Genomic DNA, 26,237 nt, shown 5'->3' with positions numbered 1-26,237 from the left:
TGTGTAAAATCTCTTTTAAATAATTCATAAGCCATCGATTCTGACATAGGGCTTTATAAAATTTTTACATTACATTAAAAAAATTCATAAACATTTATGTCTTTGACTGGAAGCGTCGCACAAAACGAAATTGTAAAGTATCTGTACTTATAGAAAGCGAAGAAATAGAGATAGCAAACCCACTGATACTCCTTTTTTAAACCCAAAAATTACAAGGACGAACATCATTTTCTTATTTCATAAAAGAGTAGCTGCGCTACTAAAAATTGTACCTTTCTGTATATCATAAGACAGAGAGCCAGTAAGACCAGGAAGACTCAACTTCTCAAGAACATTCAGCTCTATCCTAGGACCTAGAACAATAATACATTTAGGAAGACTCAACTTCTCAAGAACATTCAGCTCTATCCTAGGACCTAGAACAATAATACATACAGGAAGGATCAACTTCTCAAGAACATTCAGCTCTATCCTAGGACCTAGAACAATAATACATTTAGGAAGACTCAACTTCTCAAGAACATTCAGCTCTATCCTAGGACCTAGAACAATAATACGTACAGGAAGGATCAACTTCTCAAGAACATTCAGCTCTATCCTAGGACCTAGAACAATAATACATTTAGGAAGACTCAACTTCTCAAGAACATTCAGCTCTATCCTAGGACCTAGAACAATAATACATACAGGAAGGATCAACTTCTCAAGAACATTCAGCTCTATCCTAGGACCTAGAACAATAATACATTTAGGAAGACTCAACTTCTCAAGAACATTCAGCTCTATCCTAGGACCTAGAACAATAATACATACAGGAAGGATCAACTTCTCAAGAACATTCAGCTCTATCCTAGGACCTAGAACAATAATACATACAGGAAGGATCAACTTCTCAAGAACATTCAGCTCTATCCTAGGACCTAGAACAATAATACATTTAGGAAGACTCAACTTCTCAAGAACATTCAGCTCTATCCTAGGACCTAGAACAATAATACATACAGGAAGGATCAACTTCTCAAGAACATTCAGCTCTATCCTAGGACCTAGAACAATAATACATACAGGAAGGATCAACTTCTCAAGAACATTCAGCTCTATCCTAGGACCTAGAACAATAATACGTACAGGAAGGATCAACTTCTCAAGAACATTCAGCTCTATCCTAGGACCTAGAACAATAATACGTACAGGAAGGATCAACTTCTCAAGAACATTCAGCTCTATCCTAGGACCTAGAACAATAATACGTACAGGAAGGATCAACTTCTCAAGAACATTCAGCTCTATCCTAGGACCTAGAACAATAATACGTACAGGAAGGATCAACTTCTCTAGAACATTCAGCTCTATCCTAGGACCTAGAACAATAATACATACAGGAAGACTCAACTTCTCAAGAACATTCAGCTCTATCCTAGGACCTAGAACAATAATACGTACAGGAAGGATCAACTTCTCAAGAACATTCAGCTCTATCCTAGGACCTAGAACAATAATACATACAGGAAGGATCAACTTCTCAAGAACATTCAGCTCTATCCTAGGACCTAGAACAATAATACATAAAGGAAGGATCAACTTCTCAAGAACATTCAGCTCTATCCTAGGACCTAAACACAACAATGTTTTTATTGATTTAGTATAAAGATATTTGTGTTCAAGAAATTTACATACAAAATACATATTATGATACAAGTAAAAAATAAATTTTGATATAAATATCTGTGTTTATTTTTACCTGCCGATTTGTAGACGTCCAAACCATTGGCCACATACCGGAATATATTACTGAAAATATAACAAACAATTAATTTTTCGTGGCGAAGCTACTCTATAATTTACTTTGTCTGTCCATCCATCCGTTAGTCCGTCTGCAATTGGCCACATACCGGAATATATTACTGAAAATATTATATACAAATAATTATTATCATATTTTATCAAAACTATCATATATTTTAAAATGTAGCATCAAAAGAAATTTTTATTATCCTCTAAAAATGCTAAGAATATTAGCGGTTCTAATCACATCACTTTTAAAAGGAACTTTCTGCAGTAAAAAACTCAATTCTTTGATAATTCTTGTATGAAAGGTTAGGTTAAGTTAAGGGTATATAGAGTTAATCCGTTTCCTTATCTAGACCAACCCCCGCTTATTTCAAATTTTAAAAATAAGACTTTGGCGAAGGGTTTTAATAGTCATATAAGATATTTGATAGGTTATAACCATATAACAACGCTATGACCGTATGAGTATGGCATTGTCCTAGAAAATGATAAATCTATCAAAGATAGACAGACTCTCAGTGAACAAATCTGTCAAGTACATATAGACAGACTAACAAGAACTAAATATCAACAAAATATTGAAAGGCATACTACACAATAATACAAGGATAAAACATCGCGATAAAAGCGAAGTTTTGAAACGGTAGGACAAACAAACATTGACACTTGTAAAGTGTCATTACTGAATAAGCAGACTATACATGTATAAAATCTATCTAAACAAAATTGTTAGTAAATTTGTCGTAAAACTGCTTGAATAGAGGATACAAAAGGTTAAAAATCAAATGTTTTAATTGGATGTACGGACATTCTGGTAACGATTTTAGAGTTGCTGCGCTTTCAAAATCGTACCTTATTATTATAGGAATCATCATGCAAAGTTTAATATAGCTTCGTTATCAAAAATTTTAGATATCAAATAATCATTGTCGTTCGTCCCATATTCTCCGATGAAGGGAGGTTAGGGAAATAGCCTTAAACCACACAAAGACATATAAAAAGAATCCCTAATAGGTAAAACCTTACTACGTAATATAATAATAATGAATATTTTAGACAAAAAAAGAACAGTAATACTTAGATACAGTATTAGACCAATCCTAAGAACACCACTAGAAGATATGCAGTAAAGACAGGGATTTTAAGGGTTAAGACAAAAAACGATGAATTGATTTACATCCCCCATAATGATGAACAAACTTACCCCTTCTGAGAATAAATTATTGGTTTAAAAGTTTTGACACTGTTAGTTTAAAACATGAAGCCAAGCTTTAATAAAAAGCCCAATGAGTTGTTAGGCCAACAAATGAGAGTTTATAAAACTTTGGGAACCAGTAAAATTTCCAGTCCAATGTCCCCTCTCTCCCTGAGAAAGGGGACATGAAAAGAAAAGCTTTACAATAAAATGTACAACATACATCTTAAGAGAAACAAAAAGATCAGGGATCTAAAGGGATAAGACAATGGCCGATAAATTGATGTATATCCGCAATGATGGTACATAAAATACCCTCTTCTGTAGATTACAGTTATTGGATAAAACGTTTGGACACTCAAATTATTCAATCAAACAATCAAAGTTCTGCAAAAGTTCTGCAAAAGATGTTGAATGAAAACTATGGGGACTAGTGTAATAAACTGCCCAATATCCTCTCCCTCCCTGCAAAAAGATTGTCTAGAAAATGTAATGTCATACTTGGGAAGTAAAAAAGATTTATTCATATTCATATTAAACGGTTCCAGGACAAACACAGGAGTGACAAACATCATAGTGGAAAAACGCAGGATTGTCCAAAATATTAAGTTGATTAAGTATTTACAAACAGCTTGGGTTAGGTTAAGATATGAATATAAAGATAAGCTCCACGCAGGGGTAAGGCATTTGGTTTTAAAGAGGTTAGGTTAGGTTATGTATCCACTCTGACGTTTGTCACTCCTGCGTTTGTACTATGACCTGTTAAAGATATTTTCCAACACGGTTAAGAAAGCAAACCAACCGGGTATAAGTCGTGATAAAAATAAGTGGTACATGATTTTATAAAAATTGTCCATTAGTAAGAAATAAGGGGTATAGTCCAGTTAGAGCCCCCCCGCAGGGACTGAAATAGGCTACTGAGAAAATAAGACGAAACGCCCCTAAAGAGGCGTTGCCACGAAAGGGACTATACCCGAAATAAGTTTTGATTAATGAAAAGACTAAGAAAGTAAATAAATTTGTAAAAATAAAATTAAAGTCTATTAGTGATAAATTTATTAATTTAAAAATATTTCTAAAATATTATTTTTTCTTTATCATATCAATATATTCTAATGAAACTTTAAGCTGGCTAAAATAACGACCCACCCATCCCCCCTTTATCGCATCTTCAACCCCTCCTAATGGATGAACGAAGTGATGTCCATGTTAGCAACCTAAAATGACGACAATCTTAATATCCACGTATATTCAATATTCATAGCTATACGAAACATTAAGATAATAATAAAAGAAAATTTATTATCCCTGCTTCCTTATCCCAAATAAATGAAATAGATAAATGTATTTATTTTAATAAAAAGTTGTTATATGTCAACAATCTGTGCACATTATATTAATGGTTACAAAACCTTCTCAACAGTAAGGGATCGACAGCCGCAAAGTATTCTTATTATATCTGCTCTATTAAGGCTTAGCAGCCGCAGATTACTCTAATACTCCTGTGCTGCTATTCTACAAACATTAATGCTCTACGGTCGCGGATTATTAAGGAATATGTCTAACCAATTACAGCTGTTCATCTTTTTATATGCCAGGCAATTAATGAGAACTTTTATATCCTTATACTAAAGTAACAGGATGTGTGTCTGTGTGTTTGTGTGTTTGTATGTTTGTGTGTTTGTGTGTTTGTTTGTACCGAAGGATCTCACTAACCGCTGAACCGATCGGGTTCTCCTTAACAGGGTAGCTTCTCATAGGTCCCGGGAAGGTTTATAATAATTTTCTTGGGGGTTGGGACACTTTCCCCCCCCCCCCAAAATTTTTTTTTTTAAATTTTTTAAACTAAAATTAAAAATTTTTCGCTTCCCCAAAAATTTATTTTTTTACTTTTTAAAAAATCTAAAATAAGAAATTGGGTTATCAAATTCGACTCTCCCCTCCTCAAGTGCCCCTAGAGGCCTCTAGGGGCGTAGCCGCTAGTCCTTATAAAAAAGTAACAGAATGTCTGTGTGTTTGTGTGTTTGTTTGTACCGAAGGATCTCGCTAACCGCTGAACCGATCGGGTTCTCCTTAACAGGGTAGCTTCTCATAGGTCTCGGGAAGGTTTATAACTATTTTGGGGAAGGGTACCACCACCCTCCCAAGAGAAATGACAAAAAAATAAAAAGATATAAAATTTACGGGAGACTTCAACGTCAAATAAAAAGGTATCGTACGTAAAAAATTATCGTAGAGACTTAAACAAACAAAAACATTTAAAGTGCCACTAGAGGCCTCTAGGGGCGTAGCCGCTAGTTATGTCATATAGTCGACAAATTCTAGTGTTGATCTACATCTACAATATTGATAAACAAAATTATCCCAACTGAGGATAAATGATTGGTTTAAAAAGCCCAAAGACTTACATCTGCGGCTGTCGTGCCCTAAAACTTTCTTTGCTCATTTCTTGTGACCCAAATATTATCTTATTTTTTTGGGTTTATTCCTTTTATTTATTAATCTCTAAACTGTATATATTCAATAAAAACTTTCAAGAAAACACATTTTTCTTCTTTTTCAGATTTTGAATGATAAGTATTGCCAACTTTTTTTATTATGTACATTGATTTATAGTCCATTGTCTTATCCCTTAAGATCCTACATCAATAATTTTAAAAAGCGAAGCTTTTCTATAATTAGGGTCGGTCAGTCCGTCCTTCCGTAACGGATAGCTTTTTTCGGTAATTTAGGAATGTTAGAATTGTCCTATAGATTTCAAACTTTGCATGGTGATTCCTGTAGTAGTTAGGTTCGATTTAGAAAGCGTAGCAACTCTATAATCGTTACCAGAATGTCCGTACGTCCATTTTAAACATGTTCATTTCTTAACTCTTTTATTAACAATTTTTTATATGATAAAATCATCCGATTGATCTGATTTTTGGATTACTGATTCCTATTACATTAAGGTAAAATATTTTAAGCGAAGAATCTTTATAATCAAGTCCTTAAAATTTCAGCGTGTCCTTCTGTATTTATGGATGTTGTCATCCTTGTTATTTTGTATTAAACGCTATTCGGAAGTCAAATTGTCTCAAATTATCATGTTATATATTCTGTTTAATGAACACAGTAATAGTGTCTGACTGATTATGACGTAACAAAAAAAAAATAGCCAATGAGAGGCCAATATAAATTTTACCATTGGTCAATAACGGCCTCTCATTTTTTTTTGTTACGTCATAATCAGTCAGACACTATTACTGTGTTCCTGTTTAATTTTCTTGTAATATTAATGATTATCAGCAGAGCGACATTGCAAGGCACGTCTGCCTGTCTGTCATTCAATGTATAACGCCTAGGTCAACTTAAATTACACTAATATATATTCTAATATGTTTATATATTTTATGTAACAAACAACTTAACGTACACCAATATATTTCAATATGTATATTGTATATAACAACTAACTTACAAAACCATTGGTCATATGGTTGGTAACGTTTAGGTTAATTATAACTTTTTTTCAGGAATCTACAGGGATAAGACAATGCCGATAAATTATTATACATCTCCAATAATTATAACCCCTTCTGTAGATTAAAATTAGTGGTTAAAACGTTTGGACACTCAACTTAATGAACCAACCAACCAAAAGCCAAGAAAATTTCCCAAAGTTGTTAAACTAACGAATAAGAAATCGTTATTATAAAACTTTGGGGACATCTGTAATAAACAACACAATGTCCCCTCCCTCCCTGACTATTTTAATGTTCTGTTTACATTTAAAAAGATTTACTACTGTTGGACGATATGTTCCTTGTTATTTTCTTTTGTATCAAATTACTCTTTCTATAGTAGATAAGAAATTATCTATTGAAAATGCAAATCAAATATTGTAAACAAAGTTAAAAAAATTAAGAAATTTTTCTTTTAAACCAAAACTGGACAACATGCAACCTTTAGAAAAACAAGTTATTTATCACATAGTATTATAGACAGCTTCCTGCGGTTATTAGAATAAAAAATAACTAGATTTAAACCAGTTTAGCTTGCCACGAGTGGCCGAAGCCTAGGACTAACAAAACTGGTTTTAATATTATGATTTTTGTTTGAATAATCGCGTAATTCTTGTAATACGATACTATACAAGAATTTTAGTATGGGTGAGAACTGGTTCTAATTCAGCGGATTTTAATCGGTTTCGGAGCCATACTGGAAACACTTTTTAGAAGTTTAAAAAGGGGGAGTCTTTAGTTCAATTTTCATTTTAAGGAATTATACCAATAGAAATTAATTTAAAAGTTACATAACAATATAAAGATTATAAAACTTAAATTTTGTTGAAATGTTTATAAAATATTTTAAAAATCTATATTTCATCCTTTTTAGAAACTTTTATAGTGCCTATACAAAAAGTGGATAAATTAAAAAACTTTTGGCCGAAGTATCCCAAAGAAACACCGTAAGTGCCGCCAAAAAATGACGTCATACAATACAAGTGACCAATGAGGGACCATTGGTCAATTACAATTAATACTAGCCTATCATTGGTACTTTGTACTGTATGACGTCATTTTTTTTTGGAGGAACTTTACGCTGTTTCTATCCCGAATGACATATTAGCATAGTCCAATGTTCTAATATGACGTCATCTGTGATTTTTTGGCCAACAGTTTTTTAATTTACCCCTTTTTTTTATAGACACAATATATAGAGCTTCCATTATCAATGAAGAATAAAAAAAATCACACATGAAAAGTTTTTAAAAAGAGCATTGGTTATTTAGATAAAATAAATGGCGAACTTTTATTTTGATGTATTCACCCAGTATTTAGAATATATTATGATCTAGCATTTTTGTATCGTTCTTTTTGTTTCTTGTGTGCTATTTATGAAAAAAATTGTCTTTGTTTTAATCATTTTCAATGAAATAATGATAATGTTGGGCTAGGCAGAATTTACTAGAGCTGACGCCACACATAGTCGCGCAGTTCGTAGAAGCCGAACCATTGCTGCAAAGTTTTGAGTCTCTGTCGGCTACTGCTGCTTTAAGTTAGTTTTTCTTGGCTAACGCAGCAGTTACTCTCAGCTAGTATGTGTTTAAGCTGCAGCCGCAGATATAATCGGCTGCCCTGTTTTAAATAAAAAGGGATCTAAAGGGATAGTACAATGGCTGATAAATTGATGTACATCCCTAATAATGTTACACAAAATTAACCACTTCTGTAGATAACAATCAGTGGTTAAAACGTTTGGACACTCAACTTGAAGAACCAACCAATATAAAAATTAATAAAAGTCCCAAAAATTGTTGAGCCAACGAATAAGAAAACGTTATCTTAAAACCTTGGGGACTAGTGCAATAAACAGCCCAATGTGCCCGCCCTCTCTGAAAACAACCAACCTTTGAACAGAGCCTGTGGAGGCCTCAATGAAGATGCCAATGCTCATGAGAATACACTGGAATATGTTGTGTGTCATCTTGGGACGGGAGGTGCCACCACATATAATACCTGAAATATATATTTGGTGTCCGAAAAAATGAACCGTGTGACGTTATAAAAATGAGGGATGAGAAGAGAAGTGGGAAAAGGAAACCCCTTCAAAAGAGATGGATCTATTGACGTCACACGTCTTATTTTTTCGGTCACTTTGTAGAGCTTCTATGTTTGGTTTTAAAATTCAATAATCATCTTACAAACAACCCCCCCCCCCTCCCGATAGTCTAGGAACATCTTCCCGAATCCAAAAGACGTCCAAGAAGTTAGTTTTGGGGCTAATAACACCCCCAATTTTCTTTAGAATGTGTAATAGATTTCCCCCTCCCGCTAACAAAATTGTAACCCACTTTTTGAGTTTATTTATTTTTGTTTTGCGGGGATTTTGCAACCTCCTAATTTTTAACCACCCCCCCCCCCCTAGATATACCACACTTTTCTGGGATCTTGCTGAGTCAAGTATCAACTGTTGGGAATATCAAAGGATGACTCCATACACAATTTGAGCCGGATCCGGCCAAAACCGGCCGTGAATTTTATGAAAAACCGGTTTTTTTCCGGTTTTTAGGGGGTATCTGTAAATCGATTCAGCTGGAGCAAAACCAGTTAGAGGTACAAAAAATTTTACTTCACATGAAATTTAGCCAATGCAATTGCCTACAAAAATGTACTTCATCATCAACTTGATTGGACAACTCTTTCCCCTCCAAAATGTCCATTAAAACCTCGGAAACGGCAAAATCGCCAAAAATCACGCCTTCGGCGGCAAATAACGGCTAAACGGTCAGCCGGAGGCGAATGAAACATAAATAAAGAAATGTCTGCCTCAAAAAGTTGTTCAAAATCAAAGAGATGCTTGAAGTCTCTAAAACGACTCCTTCCCCTCCTTTAAGGGGAAAAACTGAAAAAACGTGATTTTCAAAAGTATGCCCACTTCGTGGGTGTGGGGGGCACTGAACCCGTCACCCCAGGGTCACCAAATATAAAGTGTAGGCGGCCCACAATGCTGAATTTTCACCAAGTGAAAGTCTTGTGTCATTATCTCTTATGAGAAAAAAGTTATTAATTAATTAAAATTTCAAATTGTGATTTTTTGATGGATTTCTTTGATGAAATGACAGGCCGGTCAATTTTTAGGCCATTTTTTGCGGTTTTTGGGCCGTCACGCCCAAACGGTTTGAGATAATCTCACGGGACCTTTTGCCCGACCTAAGCCTGGTTATTTCTGAGGTCTAAGAAAAAAAAAATCCCGGATTGGATGAAGCACGACGTCGCTGCGTGCCGTCAAAAATCGCTTGTCGGCTCATTTTGCCCCCTCAAACCCTCACCTCGTGCCATTTTTCTGTGTAAAGATTATAATTATAATCTTTTGCGTAAGTCTGTTTTTTTTCCTAGACCTCACAAATAACCAGACTTAGGTTGGGCAAAAGGTCCCGTGAGATTATCTCAAACCGTTTGGGCGTGACGGCCCAAAAACCGCAAAAAATGGCCTAAAAATTGACCGGCCTGTCATTTCATCAAAGAAATCCATCAAAAAATCACAATTTGAAATTTTAATTAATTAATAACTTTTTTCTCATAAGAGATAATGACACAAGACTTTCACTTGGTGAAAATTCAGCATTGTGGGCCGCCTACACTTTATATTTGGTGACCCTGGGGTGACGGGTTCAGTGCCCCCCACACCCACGAAGTGGGCATACTTTTGAAAATCACGTTTTTTCAGTTTTTCCCCTTAAAGGAGGGGAAGGAGTCGTTTTAGAGACTTCAAGCATCTCTTTGATGTTGAACAACTTTTTGAGGCAGACATTTCTTTATTTATGTTTCATTCGCCTCCAGCTGACCGTTTAGCCGTTATTTGCCGCCGAAGGCGTGATTTTTGGCGATTTTTGCCGTTTCCGAGGTTTTAATGGACATTTTGGAGGGGAAAGAGTTGTCCAATCAAGTTGATGATGAAGTACATTTTTGTAGGCAATTGCATTGGCTAAATTTCATGTGAAGTAAAATTTTTTGTACCTCTAACCGGTTTTGCTCCAGCTGAATCGATTTACAGATACCCCCTAAAAACCGGAAAAAACCGGTTTTTCATGAAATTCACGGCCGGTTTTGGCCGGATCCGGCTCAAATTGTGTATGGAGTCATCCTTTGATATTCCCAACAGTTGATACTTGACTCAGCAAGATCCCAGAAAAGTGTGGTATATCTACCCCCCCCCACACACACAAACCATAAGTAAGTGTTAAAACAAATTAGTTTAATTATATCAGGTCTAGACATCGCAGCTCATTTTATTGACATCCAATAAGTATTCATATATGAAAAACATTTAGTATAGTAGTTGTACAGTGTTACTGGCTTATCCCCTAGCCTCTAGTGACATCAATAGGTTGGGAGGAAAAGGGACTTTATCCCTCTACGTTTATTTTGTTGGTCTAAAAAAATATTTTTTTTTGTGAGCAAATTTTTCCTTTTCAAAAACCCAAAAAATCAAAAGATTTAAACCAGTTTTGTGAGCCCCGAGGGGCCAAAGGCCCTGTCTAACAAAACTGGTATTAATTTTATGAATCATATTTTTATATTTAATATATTGAAAAATGTCTGTAATACGATGTTATAAATGATTTTTCAGTATAACTGAGAAACGGTTCTAATCCAGCGGATATAAATCACCTTTTTGTATAATTTTCTTGATTAGTATATAATATATATCGAGAATTGTTCTATCAAAAACATAATTATCATTATTCATTGTCTGTCTGTAAAAATCAAACAAGTTGGGAGAAAATAGCGAAGCTTTTTTTGTAGTAAGAGCAGTTCATTCCGTGTGTCAGTTACGAAAAGCTATTATCATTAATTTATGCAAGATATAATTGTTCTATCGATTTTAAAAGCGGCATGATGATTCCTCTAACATGCAGTTAGGTATAATAATTTATATATAAAGCGTAGTAGTTCTACATAACTATACCGAAATGTTAGTACTGCCATTTAAAGTTTTTGGGCATAACTTTTATATAATGATACCAATTTAGATTTTTAAAATGGACATGAAGTTTCTTATAGAACCAAAGAAGGTTTAATTATTTTTGGAAAGGATAAATCTAACCACCCAAGAAAAATCCCCCCTAAAAAATCTACCCTCTCTCCAGTGATTTATTTTATTTTTTTCCGTTTAAGACTACAAGTAAGTATTCTCTCAATTTCCCCTAGAGTCCACTAGTGGCGCATCCGAGCATTAGATAAAACAAGGATGACAACATCTATAAAAGCGAAGCCCTGAAACGGAAACGGTGGGGCAAATGAACATTGACACTTGTAGAGTGTCAGAACTGAACAAGCAGAATATTAATGCATAATTCTAACAAAATTGTTTAAATCAACAAAAAGAGCTAACTATCCCAGACGGACGGACGGACCTACCCTAATTATAGAAAGGCTCACATTTAATAAGCGATTACGACTACAAAACTTTATGGGGACCTTATTGTAAGTTAGGAGGTTATTGTCATTGTTAAAAGATACATTTATATAAAACATCAAGTCCCAAACTATCAAACTGTTGAAGGCAATAAAAATATGGTTTTATTGGGTCTCCCACTTTTTCTATTCACGTCAAAATACAGAAAAACGACGTCGTTTTCCATCATAATATATTTGAAAACTGTTTATGTGGGAAAAATATCACTTCCGTATTAATTTTATATTCGTAAAAATCGTAATAGGAATGCATCCCACAGTAAAACATTATTATAATGGCCAAATATAAAATCATCATAATAAAGTAGCGAAGGATCTCGCTAACCGCTGAAACGATATGGTTCTTTTTTACAGTGTAGCTTCTCATAGATTTATAGCTATTTGGGTATCACCATCCTCCTAAGAGATATCCCCAAAGATACCGAAAAATATGTAGAGCCGACTAGCAGATATTTTTTGGTAAACAGCTGACCTTAAAATAGATTGAAACGAAAACATTTCATATGAACCTAGAGGACTCTAGGGGCGTAGCCACTAGTAGCAAATATATTGTGAACGCATAAAGCCAAAAAACTGGCCAAAATCAGATCGTAATCGCAATTTATTTTCATAAATATAGACATAAAAATCATATCAGATAAAACGTAAAAAACTAATTAACTATTTACATTAATAACGAGACCATTTTAATAAGTATACTTTAACCAATATTTTGAAAATACATACATGATCTTATTTCTAGATGAAATGGCTATTTGCGATTAAAATAATTGTACGGAATTTATAATACACCATGAGTGTGAATATTTATTTTATATCTAGAATAATGGATGTAAAATATACATGGATATTATGACAAGGGAAAAATTGTCGTCAATTTAGGTTGCCAATATAGACCTCTCTTGATATACGCAGGATTAAAACCTGTTCTCAGTCATACTGAAAAATCATATTTAGCATAACAAAAGTTTTCCACGAAAATAAAATCATGAAATTGATTAGTTAGCCCCTATCGGCCAAAACTTACAATCCTTCATTTTAATATCCACGGAAAGCTGTCTATACTACGATGCTATAAATAACTATTACTTGACACCTCTTTCCCTGAACATATATCATATACTTATATTGGGAATTAAACATGTGTTGATCATACAACGATACCCCATGGCTATAAATCTTTAAGCAGTACAGCGGCGCTTTCACATAAAGTACCTTGTTTAGCACTGATAACCCCTTTCCATTTTTTTTGAAATAAACTTAAATTAAATAGAGTGGGGGAGGGGGCGAGATTTTCATTTTTTTTTGTTTATTACATTTGGTCAGTTTTGGTTAGGTTATATTGGGTAATGTGTAACCTTGCAGGGTTAGGGAGAGTTATAGGACAAGCAGAGTTAGGGGGTAGGCATTGGCAATGCATAGGATAAAAAAACGTAGCTTACCCCTTAATTTAGATTTATTGCAAAGATAATTTAGGGGTGTGGGGGATGAAAGGTTATCAGTACTCAAAATGCCTTTGGTGTGCAGCTTCTATATAAATATAGGATATTTTTGCAACTGTTCTACATTATTCGTCTTGTTTTAAAGATTTTTTACGTCTTTTTTCTGTTAAAATTTAATGATTAATTTCCCCATCACACTGAAATTCTAAAAGAAATCCTACATACATATAATTGAGTATATAGTTACATACTTCTCTGTCGGACAGACTTATAGACACACACTTACTATATAGTAGCTGTGCTACTTATAACCTATAAGACACATTTCTATGTTATTATCATTGATTGTTGGTTCTGCTCCATTTTGCACCAGAAAAACTAAAAAAAATCAAAGAATGAAGATTTAATAATTATTGAAAAGCTTAATTTTGTAGTCAAGTTAAAATTTAGTTGTTTTCTTTTTCTAACTATAATACAAAGTAAAATGATGTCTGTCCGTCTATCTGTCTGAAGATTAAAAGCTGAACACATTGTCTACTCTTTAGGGGACATATCTACTGGTCCTGTTGAGGTTTTAAGGTATTTTCTAGAAGTCAGGGCTGCCGTAGCTATGGATGAACGCACAAACGTTTAAATTATACTCAGGGGGCGAGGGGACATTGGGCTGTCTATCACTATAGTCTCCAAAGTTTTATTAGTTGGTTTAATAACTTTGGTGACTTTTATTAAGTGCTTATTTGTTGGTTCATTAAGTTAAGTGCCCAATTGTTTCAACCACTAATTGCAATCTATAGAATGGGTAATTTTGTGTATCATCATTGAGGATGAACATCAATTTATCAGCCATTCATTTAGATCCATTTATATCACTACTAATTAAACCAAGACTGCAGTTATGAAACTTATTAGAGTTAATAATTAAAGAGTTGCAGATGAACAATTATATAATTCAAGTATAATATAGAGTAGCTGCTCTACTTATTAAACCAAGACTGCAGTTATGAAACTATTAGAGTTAATAATCAAAGAGTTTCAGACGAACAATTATATAATTCAAGTATAATATAGAGTAGCTGTTCTACTTATTAAACCAAGACTGCAGTTATGAAACTATTAGAGTTAATAATCAAAGAGTTGCAGATGAACAATTATATAATTCAAGTATAATATAGAGTAGCTCCGCTACTAATTAAACCAAGACCGCAGTTATAAAACTCATTAAAGTACAATCAAAGGGTTTGTTGTCTGTTGGCTGTTAACCTAAAAAGGGCGTTAAAGTATTACATCCTATTACAAACGGATGATATCCTTGTTCTTTATTATTTATTGTAATTATCTCTGGATTCTCCTTCGATTTTTAAGAGATCATCTAGAGAATCCAGGGTATCATCCGCATGGGATGCGATACTCTAACACCTAAGGATATCAGGTTAAGTAACATCCAACAGACAACCAACCCTGTATTGTTTTAGTATTGGGTAGAAATTAATGTATTTCAAAGAAAGAAAATTTGGAGAATAAAAAATTCAACCCTTATCACTTCAGAGGACAGCTGCCAACCTCCAGTTGACAGGATTTAGTTAATTACTTGTAAGCAATAGTAATAAGCCCAAAAAGTAAAACAAAAAGTTTTTAATGTGGTAAAAAAATGATAATCTTAATCTTAATTTTGGGGATGATGATCTTAAAGACGCTCTTGTTGTTGATGATGATGACCCAGATGGTATCAAAATACATGAGCATTATGACAACTTGTCTATTAAACTATGGTCTGAGTAGTTTTTAAAAAATGGTCATATTTCTTGTTACAATTTTTTATTGAAGGCTGCTAAAAATACAAAAATTGGACCATAGTTCTATAGATGAGTTGTCATAACGCTCATGTACTTTGATACCATCTGTAATAGCGTCCTTAAGATCATCACCCCCAAAATTAAGATTTAGATTATCAAAAATCAATGTATAAATCCCTTCAAGAATAGCCAATTTAACAGAATAAAACTTTAAAAATGAGAGAAAAGTAAAAATAAGGAACCCAGTAAAAGTGTCGGACTGATTATGACGTAAGAAAAAATAATTAGCCAATGAGAGGCCACTATAAATTTTACCATTGGTCAATAATGGCCTCTCATTGGCTATTTTTTATTTTTACGTCATAATCAGTCCGACACTATTACTGGGTTCAAAAATAAGTATTTTTTTCTGTTGATTTTATGGTATCTTTGCAAATAAAAGGTAACACAAAAATTTGCCTTTTTTTGATATTTTCATCAATTTTCCTTAAAATATAAAGATATCTTAAAAAATGATTGATTGGGCTTGTAAAGGAACCATTTGAGAATCTTCGGTCGAAAAAGGTCTGATTTGTGAGCATTTTTGACCAAGTTGTGGCCAAATAATAATGAAACATATAAAAAAGGTAACACACTTTCCAACATCCTATTACAAGCGGATGATATCCTTGGGTTCTTTAGATAATCACTTCAAAGATTAGGAGAATCTCGCCCCAATGGTATTACCGTAATTATCTCGGGATTCTCCTTCGATTTTTAAGAGATCATCTAGAGAATCCAGAGCATCATCCGCATGTAATAGGATGCGATACTCTAACACCCAAGGATATCAGGTTAAGTAACATCCAATAGACAAACAACCCTTTGATTGCATGATCCTTATCTGAAAAGACCTAATTGTGCATTCCCCAAACTCTAACCATTTATGTCGCGCACCTGACATAGCAGCAGTAGGAAGCATTTTTAACGTCTTTCGTTATGACGCGGTGTCGGGGCGTGATTCGAACCTATCACCTTTCCGACGACGAGCGGATGCACTACGTGTTGAGTGAGACACGGTTGCGGGTTATTTAATAGGTTATTTTAACGGACAAATTATAATCTATGCTATAGAGTAGCTTTTGTTTAATTATAATTACCTAGGCCGCAGTTATGAAAGTTATTTGAGTTGATATTGTCATTTCCTTTGTTTCTAATACACACAGCTCCGCTTGTCAACTAAAACAAGAACAAAAATGTTAGTAGGAAGCACAGCAATAACACAGGGATCTAAAGGGATAAGACATTGAACCATAAATTGATTTATGATGATACACTAAATTACCCCTTTTGTAGAATACAATTAGGGGTTGAAACATTTAGAATTAAAACGTTATTGTAAAACTTTGGGGACTAGTGTAATAAACAGCTCAATGTCCCTACCTCATTGACAATAACAAGATGTAACATATTAGATAAAATGATGAGCGAATTGTTACACACTAATATTAAAAATATCCAATTATGTCTAAAAATGCAGAAAGGGAGGGGAAGACAATGGGCTGTTTATTATGCTAGTCCCCAAAGTTTTATAATAACGTTTTGTATTAGTTGACTTAACATCTTTGGGGACTTTTATTGAATTTTGATCAGTTCAAACTTTTCAACCAATATTTCTAATCAACAGACTTAGGTCCAAACCCTAAGAGACTATGGCTAATCAATCAATCAAAAGAAGTGATAATTTGTTTATTCTAATTAGTGGTGTACATCAATTTTTTGTCCACTGTCTTATCCCTTAAGACCCATAGTTGTTTAGTTAAAATCTCTGCTCAAAAAACAGTTCTGTTTCAATATGCAATAATGTATAGAACTTAATTAAATAAGGATGACAACATCCATAAAAGCGAAGCTCTGAAATGGTAGGACAAACGGACATTAACGCTTGCATAGTGTCATAACTGAATAATCAGAATACAAAAGTATAAGAGTCGAAGCAAAATTGTAAGTGAATTTGTTGAAAAACTGCTTGATACTGAATAATGTTTATGGACATACTTACATTTTTAGGACTTGATTATAGAGTTGCTTTGCTTATAATATTGTACTTTGTTGTCCCAGGAATCAATATACAAAAAATCTGATCAAACGGATAATTAGATCACATAAACATTTGTTGTTAAAAAAGTAGAAAAATCAACATGTTTAAAATGAACGTACGGACATTCTGGTAATGATTATAGAGTTGCTACGCTTTCTAAATCGTATCTAACTACTACATGAATCACCATGCAAAGTTTGAAATCGATAGGAAAATTCTAAGATGCCTAAATTAACGGAAAAAAGCTATCTATCTCTGCCAGACGGACGTACGGACAGACCGACCCTAATTATAGAAAAGCTTCGCTTTTAAAAAGAAAAGATAATTTTTTCGGCTGTATAAAACAAAAGAAAATAATTAGTGTTTTTAAGATCAGCTGAAATAAATTTCCTATTCGAGCCCTAGTTTCCTAAAGTGTACAGCAGATAACCCAATTATTGCAGACCCTATTTTCAGCGACTCCGGTCAAATGGAAAAGCGATTTAATGTATAAACGATTTATACATTATACATTCAAAAATTTTAATTTTTCAAATTTTGATTTTTTTTTGAAGTTTGAAGCTTTTTTAGCTAGTAGCAAATATTGAGATAGGACGAGGAAGCTACGCACACTTTCGGAAACTAAATTCAGTTCATCGTTTTTAAAAATATAGTGTGGAATAGGTTCCGCTGTATAAAAAGTGTTTCTTGTTTTATCAAAATGTCATGGAGGCAGTGGACTGTTAATTAGTCTAGCAGGGGCGTCCAAGCTTTTTCATTTTTTTTGGGGGGGGGGGTAAAAATTAAAAATCCAAAATTCATTTGGGGGGAGAGGGTAATCACCCCTTTCCCCCCCCCCCTCCCCCTTGGACGTCTATGTAGTCTAGTACCCAAAGTTTTATAATCAGCAATCACGTTCATATTCGATGCCTTAAATACGTTGGATACTTTAAATGAACTTTGGTTTATTGGTTGGTTTATTAGATTTTTTAAATAATATTTTCAATCACCAGAAGGGATAATTTGTTTATCCTAATTGGTGGTGTGCATCAATTTATCGTCCATAGTCCTATCCCTCAAGCGCCCTGCCCAAATGCAAAATACAATAGCATAAAATTTTTAATGGGTGTTTAAGTCCAAGGAGATTGTATACTGAAGTGTGATTCAAAATAACTGAGTTTTCCGATTTTCAGAAACGACCAAAAGGAACACATAAAAAATGATTATATGTCCTTGTTCTCTGTAAAAAAAGCATCATACGCACATTTTGAAATATTTAAGCTATAAAATGCACCGTTATTTTAAGAAATATGGAAAACACCTTTTCTATGTTTAATGTATTTTTTTACAGAGAAAAAGAATTTATTATTTTTTCTGTATTCCGTCTGGTTGTATCAGAAAATCGGAAAACACAGTTTATTCTGAATCAACCTGTATAGTAATAAATAGCAGAGTATTGTTTTCAGACATTGCAAAAAAATACTTTTTCATACAGAGATGATGGAACACCATACTATAAAATGTTACAAGGATCTAGAGGGATAGGACAATGGCCGATAAATTAATGCACATCCCCAATGATTGTAAATGATGTAATTATCCCTTTATTAGATTACAATAAGTGGTTGAAACGTTTGGACACGTAACTTATTGAACCAACAAATAAAAGTCCCCAAAGTTGTTCAGCCAACTAATAAGAAAACGTTATAATTAAACTTTATAGATTAGTGTAATAAACAACCCATTGTCCCCTCCCTGCCAAAAAAATGTTACCTCGAAACCATTGACGTCAATTTCTTCATTCTGAAACTCTTCACCTACATATTAAAAAAATATCAGGGCTTGACAGCCGCGCATCAGCCGCACATAAGCCTCAAATTTTAATCCACTAACAATTCTCAAAAAGATGGATTGTCTGTTTAGGAGCAGACTTAGACATCCAGCTGAATTTAAAGTTATAATAGGACGATTTCAATAAAGCTTACACGCCGCTGATGCGCATCTGCCGAGCCCTGAAAAATATTGAGGATTAATTTGGTAGAAATTCAGGTTTGGTTGCATCGTGCTATCTCAAACTCTGCATTGGGATTCCTGTACAAATTATGTATAACTTTTTCATCGTGGCATCTCCATGATTGTTATTGGAAAGTACGTTAAAATGTGTTTTACAAGGATCTAAAGGCATAAGACAATGGCCGATAAATTGATTTGATTTACATCCCCAATGATGAAAGGCAAATTTACCTCTTCTGTAGATTACATATATTGGTTGAAACGTTTAGACACTCAACTTAATGAGCCAACCAATAAGAATTCAATTAAAAGTCCTCAAAGTTGTTAAGCCAACAAATAAGAAACGTTATTATAAAACTTTGGGGACTAGTGTAATATACAGCCCAATGTTCCATCCCTCCCTGGTTTAATCATGTATATTTTGAAGTAAAAAGGACAATGCTAAAATGCCCTAGTAAATGCTAAAATTATGGAGGGACATACGGACAAACCTTTTCATAATAGCTTCACTTTAGATGAAAAACAAAAGTACTTAAGTTTTCATTAACAAATTAAAAAATTCCTCATCGTATTATAAACTGCTTTCCGCGGATATAGAATGTACAATTATAAGATTTTAAAGTTTTTTAGCTCCGAGGTGCCGAAGGCACGGGCTAAAAAAAAAAGGTTTTAATCTTTTGATTGTACATATTTATATTCGTAGAAAGCTAGATATAATACGATGCTAGACATAGTTTTTTCGTATGGATGAGAACCGGTTTCTATCCACCGGATTCGAATGAATACGAGAAAAACAATTCTTTCTAACTCTTAATCATTGTTACCAAAATATAAATTAACAATGATATTAATATCCATAAAAACAAAGCTCAATATTCGGGAAAAAATGATTATTAACGATTAAGAGTGAAGTTACTTTTCATGTAGAATACAGAAATTCATGAGTAGGATAATTTTATCATAAAAATATTAAGTGTCAGAAAAGCTGCAAAAATATTTAAAACGTTGATGGTAATGCCCTTAGAGTTGAAGATTATACCTTGTCGATACAAGAATCTTCTTATTATTTTATTCTAAACATACTAACATAAATTAGACAAGCTTCGCTTTTAAAAATTAAGTAAAATCGATTTGAATCATCCAAAATTTAAGAGAAAATAGGAATAGTTGCATCCAAAACATGTTCTGCAACATGTTTGAAACCGATTAATATCCGCTGGATTAGAACCGGTTCTCAGCCATACTGGAAAATCATGTGTAGCATCATATTACAGATAATTTCTCAAGAATATCAAAATTAAACTCATAAAAACCAAAACCAGTTTTGGTAGACCGGGCCATCGGCCCCTAAGGACTTATATAAGGTTGGTGTTATGTATAAATTATTATCATTTCTAATATCCGTCAAAAGCATAAATCGGATGGACGGACGCCTATTTATAGAGTAGCTGCACAACTTAAGATAATTATACCTATATCAATAACACAATTATTTTCAAATACCAGATCAGATTCAAAACAGCTCACTGCCGTCTTATGATTTCTAAATTAAAACAAAATAAGATAGATATAGATAGAAAAACCTGCGAGACCCTTCTGTCACCTTATTTACTTTACTTAACCTAACCTATAATAAGACTTTTTTTTTATAGAAACGTGCGTTTGTTATTCAATTCCTATTTGAGAGAAACCGCCCTTTTAAAATTGTATCTTACCTTATAAGAGATTTTGCAATATTTGTCTTGCTGTTTCCTTTAATTAAAACACCTAAAATTAAAAAAAAAACTTTAAGTTATATTTAAGATGTTTATGATTATGAAGTTTGAATATAATGCAGAATAAAAATGCATGCACAGAATTGGTACACCGACAAACCTCCTAAAGGGACAAACGTCCTAAAGGAAGTAAAACCTTGTAAAAAAAATTTTATCTTTCAAAAAAAATCTTCGAAAATTGAGGCTTAATCCACCAACAGTGAAACAATTTAACAATCAAATCCAATATTCAATTTTATTAGCTAGGGGTATATCTCTGAAGCTGGGGAATAGGGGGATAGGCATGCCTTCCAAATATAAATTTTATAAATTTCTAATCTGGCGGGAAAGTTTTCTCTCTTGGGATAGATAATAACATGAACATCAAGCTAGACCTTTGAAATAGTTTTCTTTTAAATTTATGTTAAAATCAGGTGTTTACCAAATATGCCCAAACGGCCGCTAGATATATTTTTTTTGCGATTTCTTTGGGAGGATGGTGGTACCCTCTCTCCCTAAATAGCTATAAACCTTCCCAGGATCTATATGAGAAGCTACACTGTAAAGAAGAAACATATCGGTTCAGCGTTTAGCGAGACCCTTCTTTACAGACAGATAAACAAACAAACAAACAAACAGACAGACAAACAGATAAACAAACAGACAGGCAGGCAGAGATCCTATTACTTTAATATAAGGATACCTGTGGATTTTTGAGTTGAACCTTCTATCAACGAACCTCTGAAAAACATATTTCAATAAAGGAGAACCATATATATTCAGTGGTTAGCGAGCTTCTTCGGTACAGACACACAAACAGACAGATAGACAGACAGAGATCCAGTTTCTTTTATATCATACTATATGAATACATTAAAAAGTAGTCTGACTGCCGACGCTTTTTTTAATAAATCACGTCAGGGGAATCATCACTAGTAAATACCAGATGAAAATAACTTTAATGAATAACCACCTTCATCTAGTTTCCCTGTAATGAACGGAAGAACTAAAAAAGTGACCTAAGTGACCAGCTATAATTATACCCAGGAAAACTAATATTGTTTAGGCCTAGCTCTTAATATATTCCGATCACTTTCAAACTTATGTGCTGTATTATAACTTAACTTCATTAATGTCATCAGAAAAAAAGTATACAGTTTTTTTTAGCAGAGAGGGAGGGGACATTTGGCTGTTTATTACACTAGTCCCCAAAGTCTTATGTTTTCTTATTCCATGGCTTTTCAACCTTTTATTGAATTTTGATTGGTTTTGATTTATTTGAGTGTCCCAACGTTTTAACCAATAATTATAATATACATTAAAACTAAAAGAATGATGTGCTAGATAAAGAAAAGCTGTAGCTCTAATGAGAAAATGAATGTAAATCTGTCTGATATAATCAATAATCAAGTATCTATACTTCTTATTTACACACCTGGCTAGAACTATATATAGGTAAAAATATCTGATATAATCAACTATCAAGCATCTATACGTCTTATATACACACCTGGCTAGAACTATATATAGGTAAATATGTCTAATATAATGAACTAGCGGCTTCGCCCCTAGCCTCTAGGGGCTTTGCCCCAAGAGGTGATAAAAAAAATTTGGGCGAAATACGTAAAAGGACCAAGGAAATCCCCTACAAAAAAAAATGGGTGGTGGATTTTTTGTGTTTGGGGAGTTGGGGGTGTCCCACCCCCCAAGAAAGTAGCCTAAAACCACCACAGGACCAGTAGGTATATTCTCTGAAGAGTAGAATCCGATCGGTTCAGTGGTTACCGAGATCTTAAGGGACGGACGGACAGACTGACAGACAGACAAACATCTTTCTACTTTGTATTATAGATAACCAAACATATATAATTGTTATACACACACACACACCTGTCTAGAGTAAATTAAATAATTTATAAAGCACACACACTTTCCTAGAACTACACAAAGGTTTTTCCACCAACAATAAGACTAGAGCACTGAGCGTTTTGTAAAATGCTTCACCTTAACCTTTTTTCTCTCTCATTTTCTTTTGTATAATGATAGAAGACTGTAGATATTAAGCGACTGTATACACAACTGAGATTTTATTACAATCAACTTGTATGATTATTATGATTTTACAAATGTATAATGACATAAATTCTTCAAAAAAAAAACACTTTATACAAATATCAAATGCAACGGAGTAAATATGAAATTTCTACTATTTGAACAATTTTATCAAAAATAAAATTTTCTGAGTATTTTGGAAAAAAGACAAATTTATTACAAAAAAAGGCAACAATTTCCTTTAAAAGTTTTGACCTCAGATGGGTTAGGTAGGAGCTAAAATATATGTTAAAAGGTCTATAAAAGTGTTATGGCATGCATTACAAATAACTCAACACTAACTATGGCCTGTCTTACATATTTCAAGTACTTTGTTAGTTCTAAGCCAAATTTTTTAGACGTTTTACTTGTACAAAATACTTGAAATATCAGAGAAAGACCCTAGCTTGTGCCAAGTTATACAATTCATAAAGCATGTCAAGATGCTTTTATGGACACCTTAACATTGATTATAGGTCATTCTTAGCCTATCTGCCGTCAAATCCTAGAAACGTAATGTTTGCCCTTTTTTAGAATCTTTTGTCTTCTTTCCATGAACCTTTACGTAATCTGCAATTAGCTTATGTATTATTATTAAAATACTACAGTTTATTATTCTTTTGTAAACTTATAAATTTTAGTTTGATGTTTTTATGATACTCGGACAATATTATCAAAATAACCCAAATCTTGTTAAATCCATGTGTTTATATTGACGCAAAGCCTTGGATAACATAAGGGCAAGAAAATAATTATATTCAACAATCTATCAGGTAATAATGTAATAACAAGGAAAATTCTTATTAGTGGCCAATAAACATAAATTATGTTTGTGCAGTCGGAGGGAATATTTTAGGAATAGCTTTACTTCTAACACACAGAGATATAGGTATGCTTTATTCAAAAAGTGTTGCTTTAACACACATTGGGCTCTTACTTTTTAATTGTTAATGTTAATTTTTCTTCTCCTATCATATAAAGTATAATTTTTTTTTCTGTATAGCTTAAGATTTGGATAATTACTGAACCGCTTATGTTCTTCATTTTATGGAAGCTTCCTAAAGGTCTCAGGGTTGTTTTATGCTACTTGATTTTTATAATCAAGTCTTGGAATGGTTTTAGGCATTTTTTTGCTTTCCTTACTCTTCATACATAGCTCCTATGTAGATGCTATGGTCGGTTGTAACTGCTATCAGTATGAATACTATTAAATATTAATTACAGTTGTCATTTTTGGTTCTTTTTTAACATTTCACAAAAACACTTAAAATATAGAACTCTTTTTGATATCTCTTATTTAATTCTAGAGATGCCTAATAAATTGACGTCTAAGTATACAGTATACAATATACATGCTACTTTTTCTTATAATCAAATACAATCAATTGCAACTATAACAATCAATTATAATAATCACTTATAATTGAAAAATAAATATCCATAGTATTTTCAAGAATACAGGGTCCTATTACCTAATATTTAGTATATTCATAGTATCTGCAAGAATACAGGGTCCTATTTCCTAATATTTAGTGTAGCCATATTATCTACAACAATACAGGGTCCTATTACCTAATATTTAGTGTAGCCATAGCATCTACAAGAATACAGGGTCCTATTACCTAATATTTAGTATAGCCATAGTATCTACAAGAATACAGGGTCCTATTACCTAATATTTAGTATAGCCATAGTATCCACAAGAATACAGGGTCCTATTACCTAATATTTAGTGTTGCCATAGTATCTACAAGAATACAGGGTCCTATTACCTAATATTTAGTGTTGCCATAGTATCTACAAGAATACAGGGTCCTATTACCTAATATTTAGTGTAGCCATAGTATCTACAAGAATACAGGGTCCTATTACCTAATATTTAGTATAGCCATAGTATCTACAAGAATACAGGGTCCTATTACCTAATATTTAGTGTTGCCATGGTATCTACAATAATACAGGGTCCTATTACCTAATATTTAGTATAGCCATAGTATCTACAAGAATACAGGGTCCTATTACCTAATATTTAGTGTTGCCATGGTATCTACATGAATACAGGGTCTTATTACCTAATATTTAGTATAGCCATAGTATCTACAAGAATACAGGGTCCTATTACCTAATATTTAGTATAGCCATAGTATCTACAAGAATACAGGGTCCTATTACCTAATATTTAGTGTTGCCATAGTATCTACAAGAATACAGGGTCTTATTACCTAATATTTAGTATAGCCATAGTATCTACAAGAATACAGGGTCCTATTACCTAATATTTAGTGTTGCCAAAGTATCTACAAGAAGAACACAGTAATAGTGTCTGACTGATTATGACGTAACAAAAAAAATTAGCCAATGAGAGGCCACTATAAATTTACCATTGGTCAATAACGGCCTCTCATTGGCTAATTTTTTTTTGTTGCGTCATAATCAGTCAGACACTATTACTGTGTTCCTACAAGAATATAGGGTCCTATTACCTAATATTTAGTGTAGCCATAGTATCTACAAGAATACAGGGTCCTATTACCTAATATTTAGTGTAGCCATAGTATCTACAAGAATACAGGGTCCTATTACCTAATATTTAGTATAGCCATAGTATCTACAAGAATACAGGGTCCTATTACCTAATATTTAGTGTTGCCATGGTATCTACAAGAATACAGGGTCCATTACTCCCAGAAATTTGAGAATTAAGAAGACTAACTGTTGAACCCTCATGGATGCGAATTCCTAAAAACAATATTCAAAGTTAATTCAGCGCTTACTCTCTCTCTCTGGCTACTAATCTTTTTTATCATAATTCAAAACAAGGATGACAAAATCCATAATCGTAGATGGACAAACGGACAAAGTAAGTTGTAGAGCAGATGTTCAGTGATAAAAAGAGAGAAAAAGAAAAAAATATATGATAAAGAATTGTATCATGACAGAAGTACTAAGTGAAATGGAGGATCCTGATAAAAATCAGCAGTCTATCCTGAGTAAACACATTTCTCCCATACTTGAACGGACTAATGGACGGACAGATAAAGCAAATTATAGAATGTCCTCGCTAATATCATCTTCATAGGTCATAAAATATAAGCAGCTTATAGTGCCTAATAAAACTTGACGTCTTATAATACAA

The 26,237-nt window shown here is 33.3% G+C and overlaps 1 protein-coding gene across 1 annotated transcript in view; it reads right to left on the bottom strand.

The window, feature by feature from the left end:
- Positions 1-26,237, bottom strand: part of LOC145319915 (uncharacterized) — a 78,602-nt gene that overhangs the window by 2,631 nt on the left and 49,734 nt on the right. The window contains exons 18-27 of the mRNA XM_080162317.1: positions 25,735-25,840; positions 21,714-21,751; positions 20,972-21,023; positions 20,729-20,799; positions 19,017-19,060; positions 16,324-16,402; positions 13,704-13,769; positions 8,379-8,487; positions 1,742-1,791; positions 273-353 (exon numbers count right to left, since the gene is read on the bottom strand). Of these exons, the coding sequence (XP_080018443.1) occupies positions 273-353; positions 1,742-1,791; positions 8,379-8,487; positions 13,704-13,769; positions 16,324-16,402; positions 19,017-19,060; positions 20,729-20,799; positions 20,972-21,023; positions 21,714-21,751; positions 25,735-25,840 (696 nt within the window). The remainder of the gene's footprint in view (positions 1-272; positions 354-1,741; positions 1,792-8,378; positions 8,488-13,703; positions 13,770-16,323; positions 16,403-19,016; positions 19,061-20,728; positions 20,800-20,971; positions 21,024-21,713; positions 21,752-25,734; positions 25,841-26,237) is intronic.

Source organism: Acartia tonsa, chromosome 5, assembly GCF_053477335.1.
Source record: "Acartia tonsa isolate MP-2025a chromosome 5, ASM5347733v1, whole genome shotgun sequence".
Taxonomy (NCBI): Eukaryota; Metazoa; Arthropoda; class Copepoda; order Calanoida; family Acartiidae; genus Acartia; species Acartia tonsa.
Note: the sequence above shows the minus strand (reverse complement) of the source record. Positions and strands in the feature narration are given on the sequence as shown.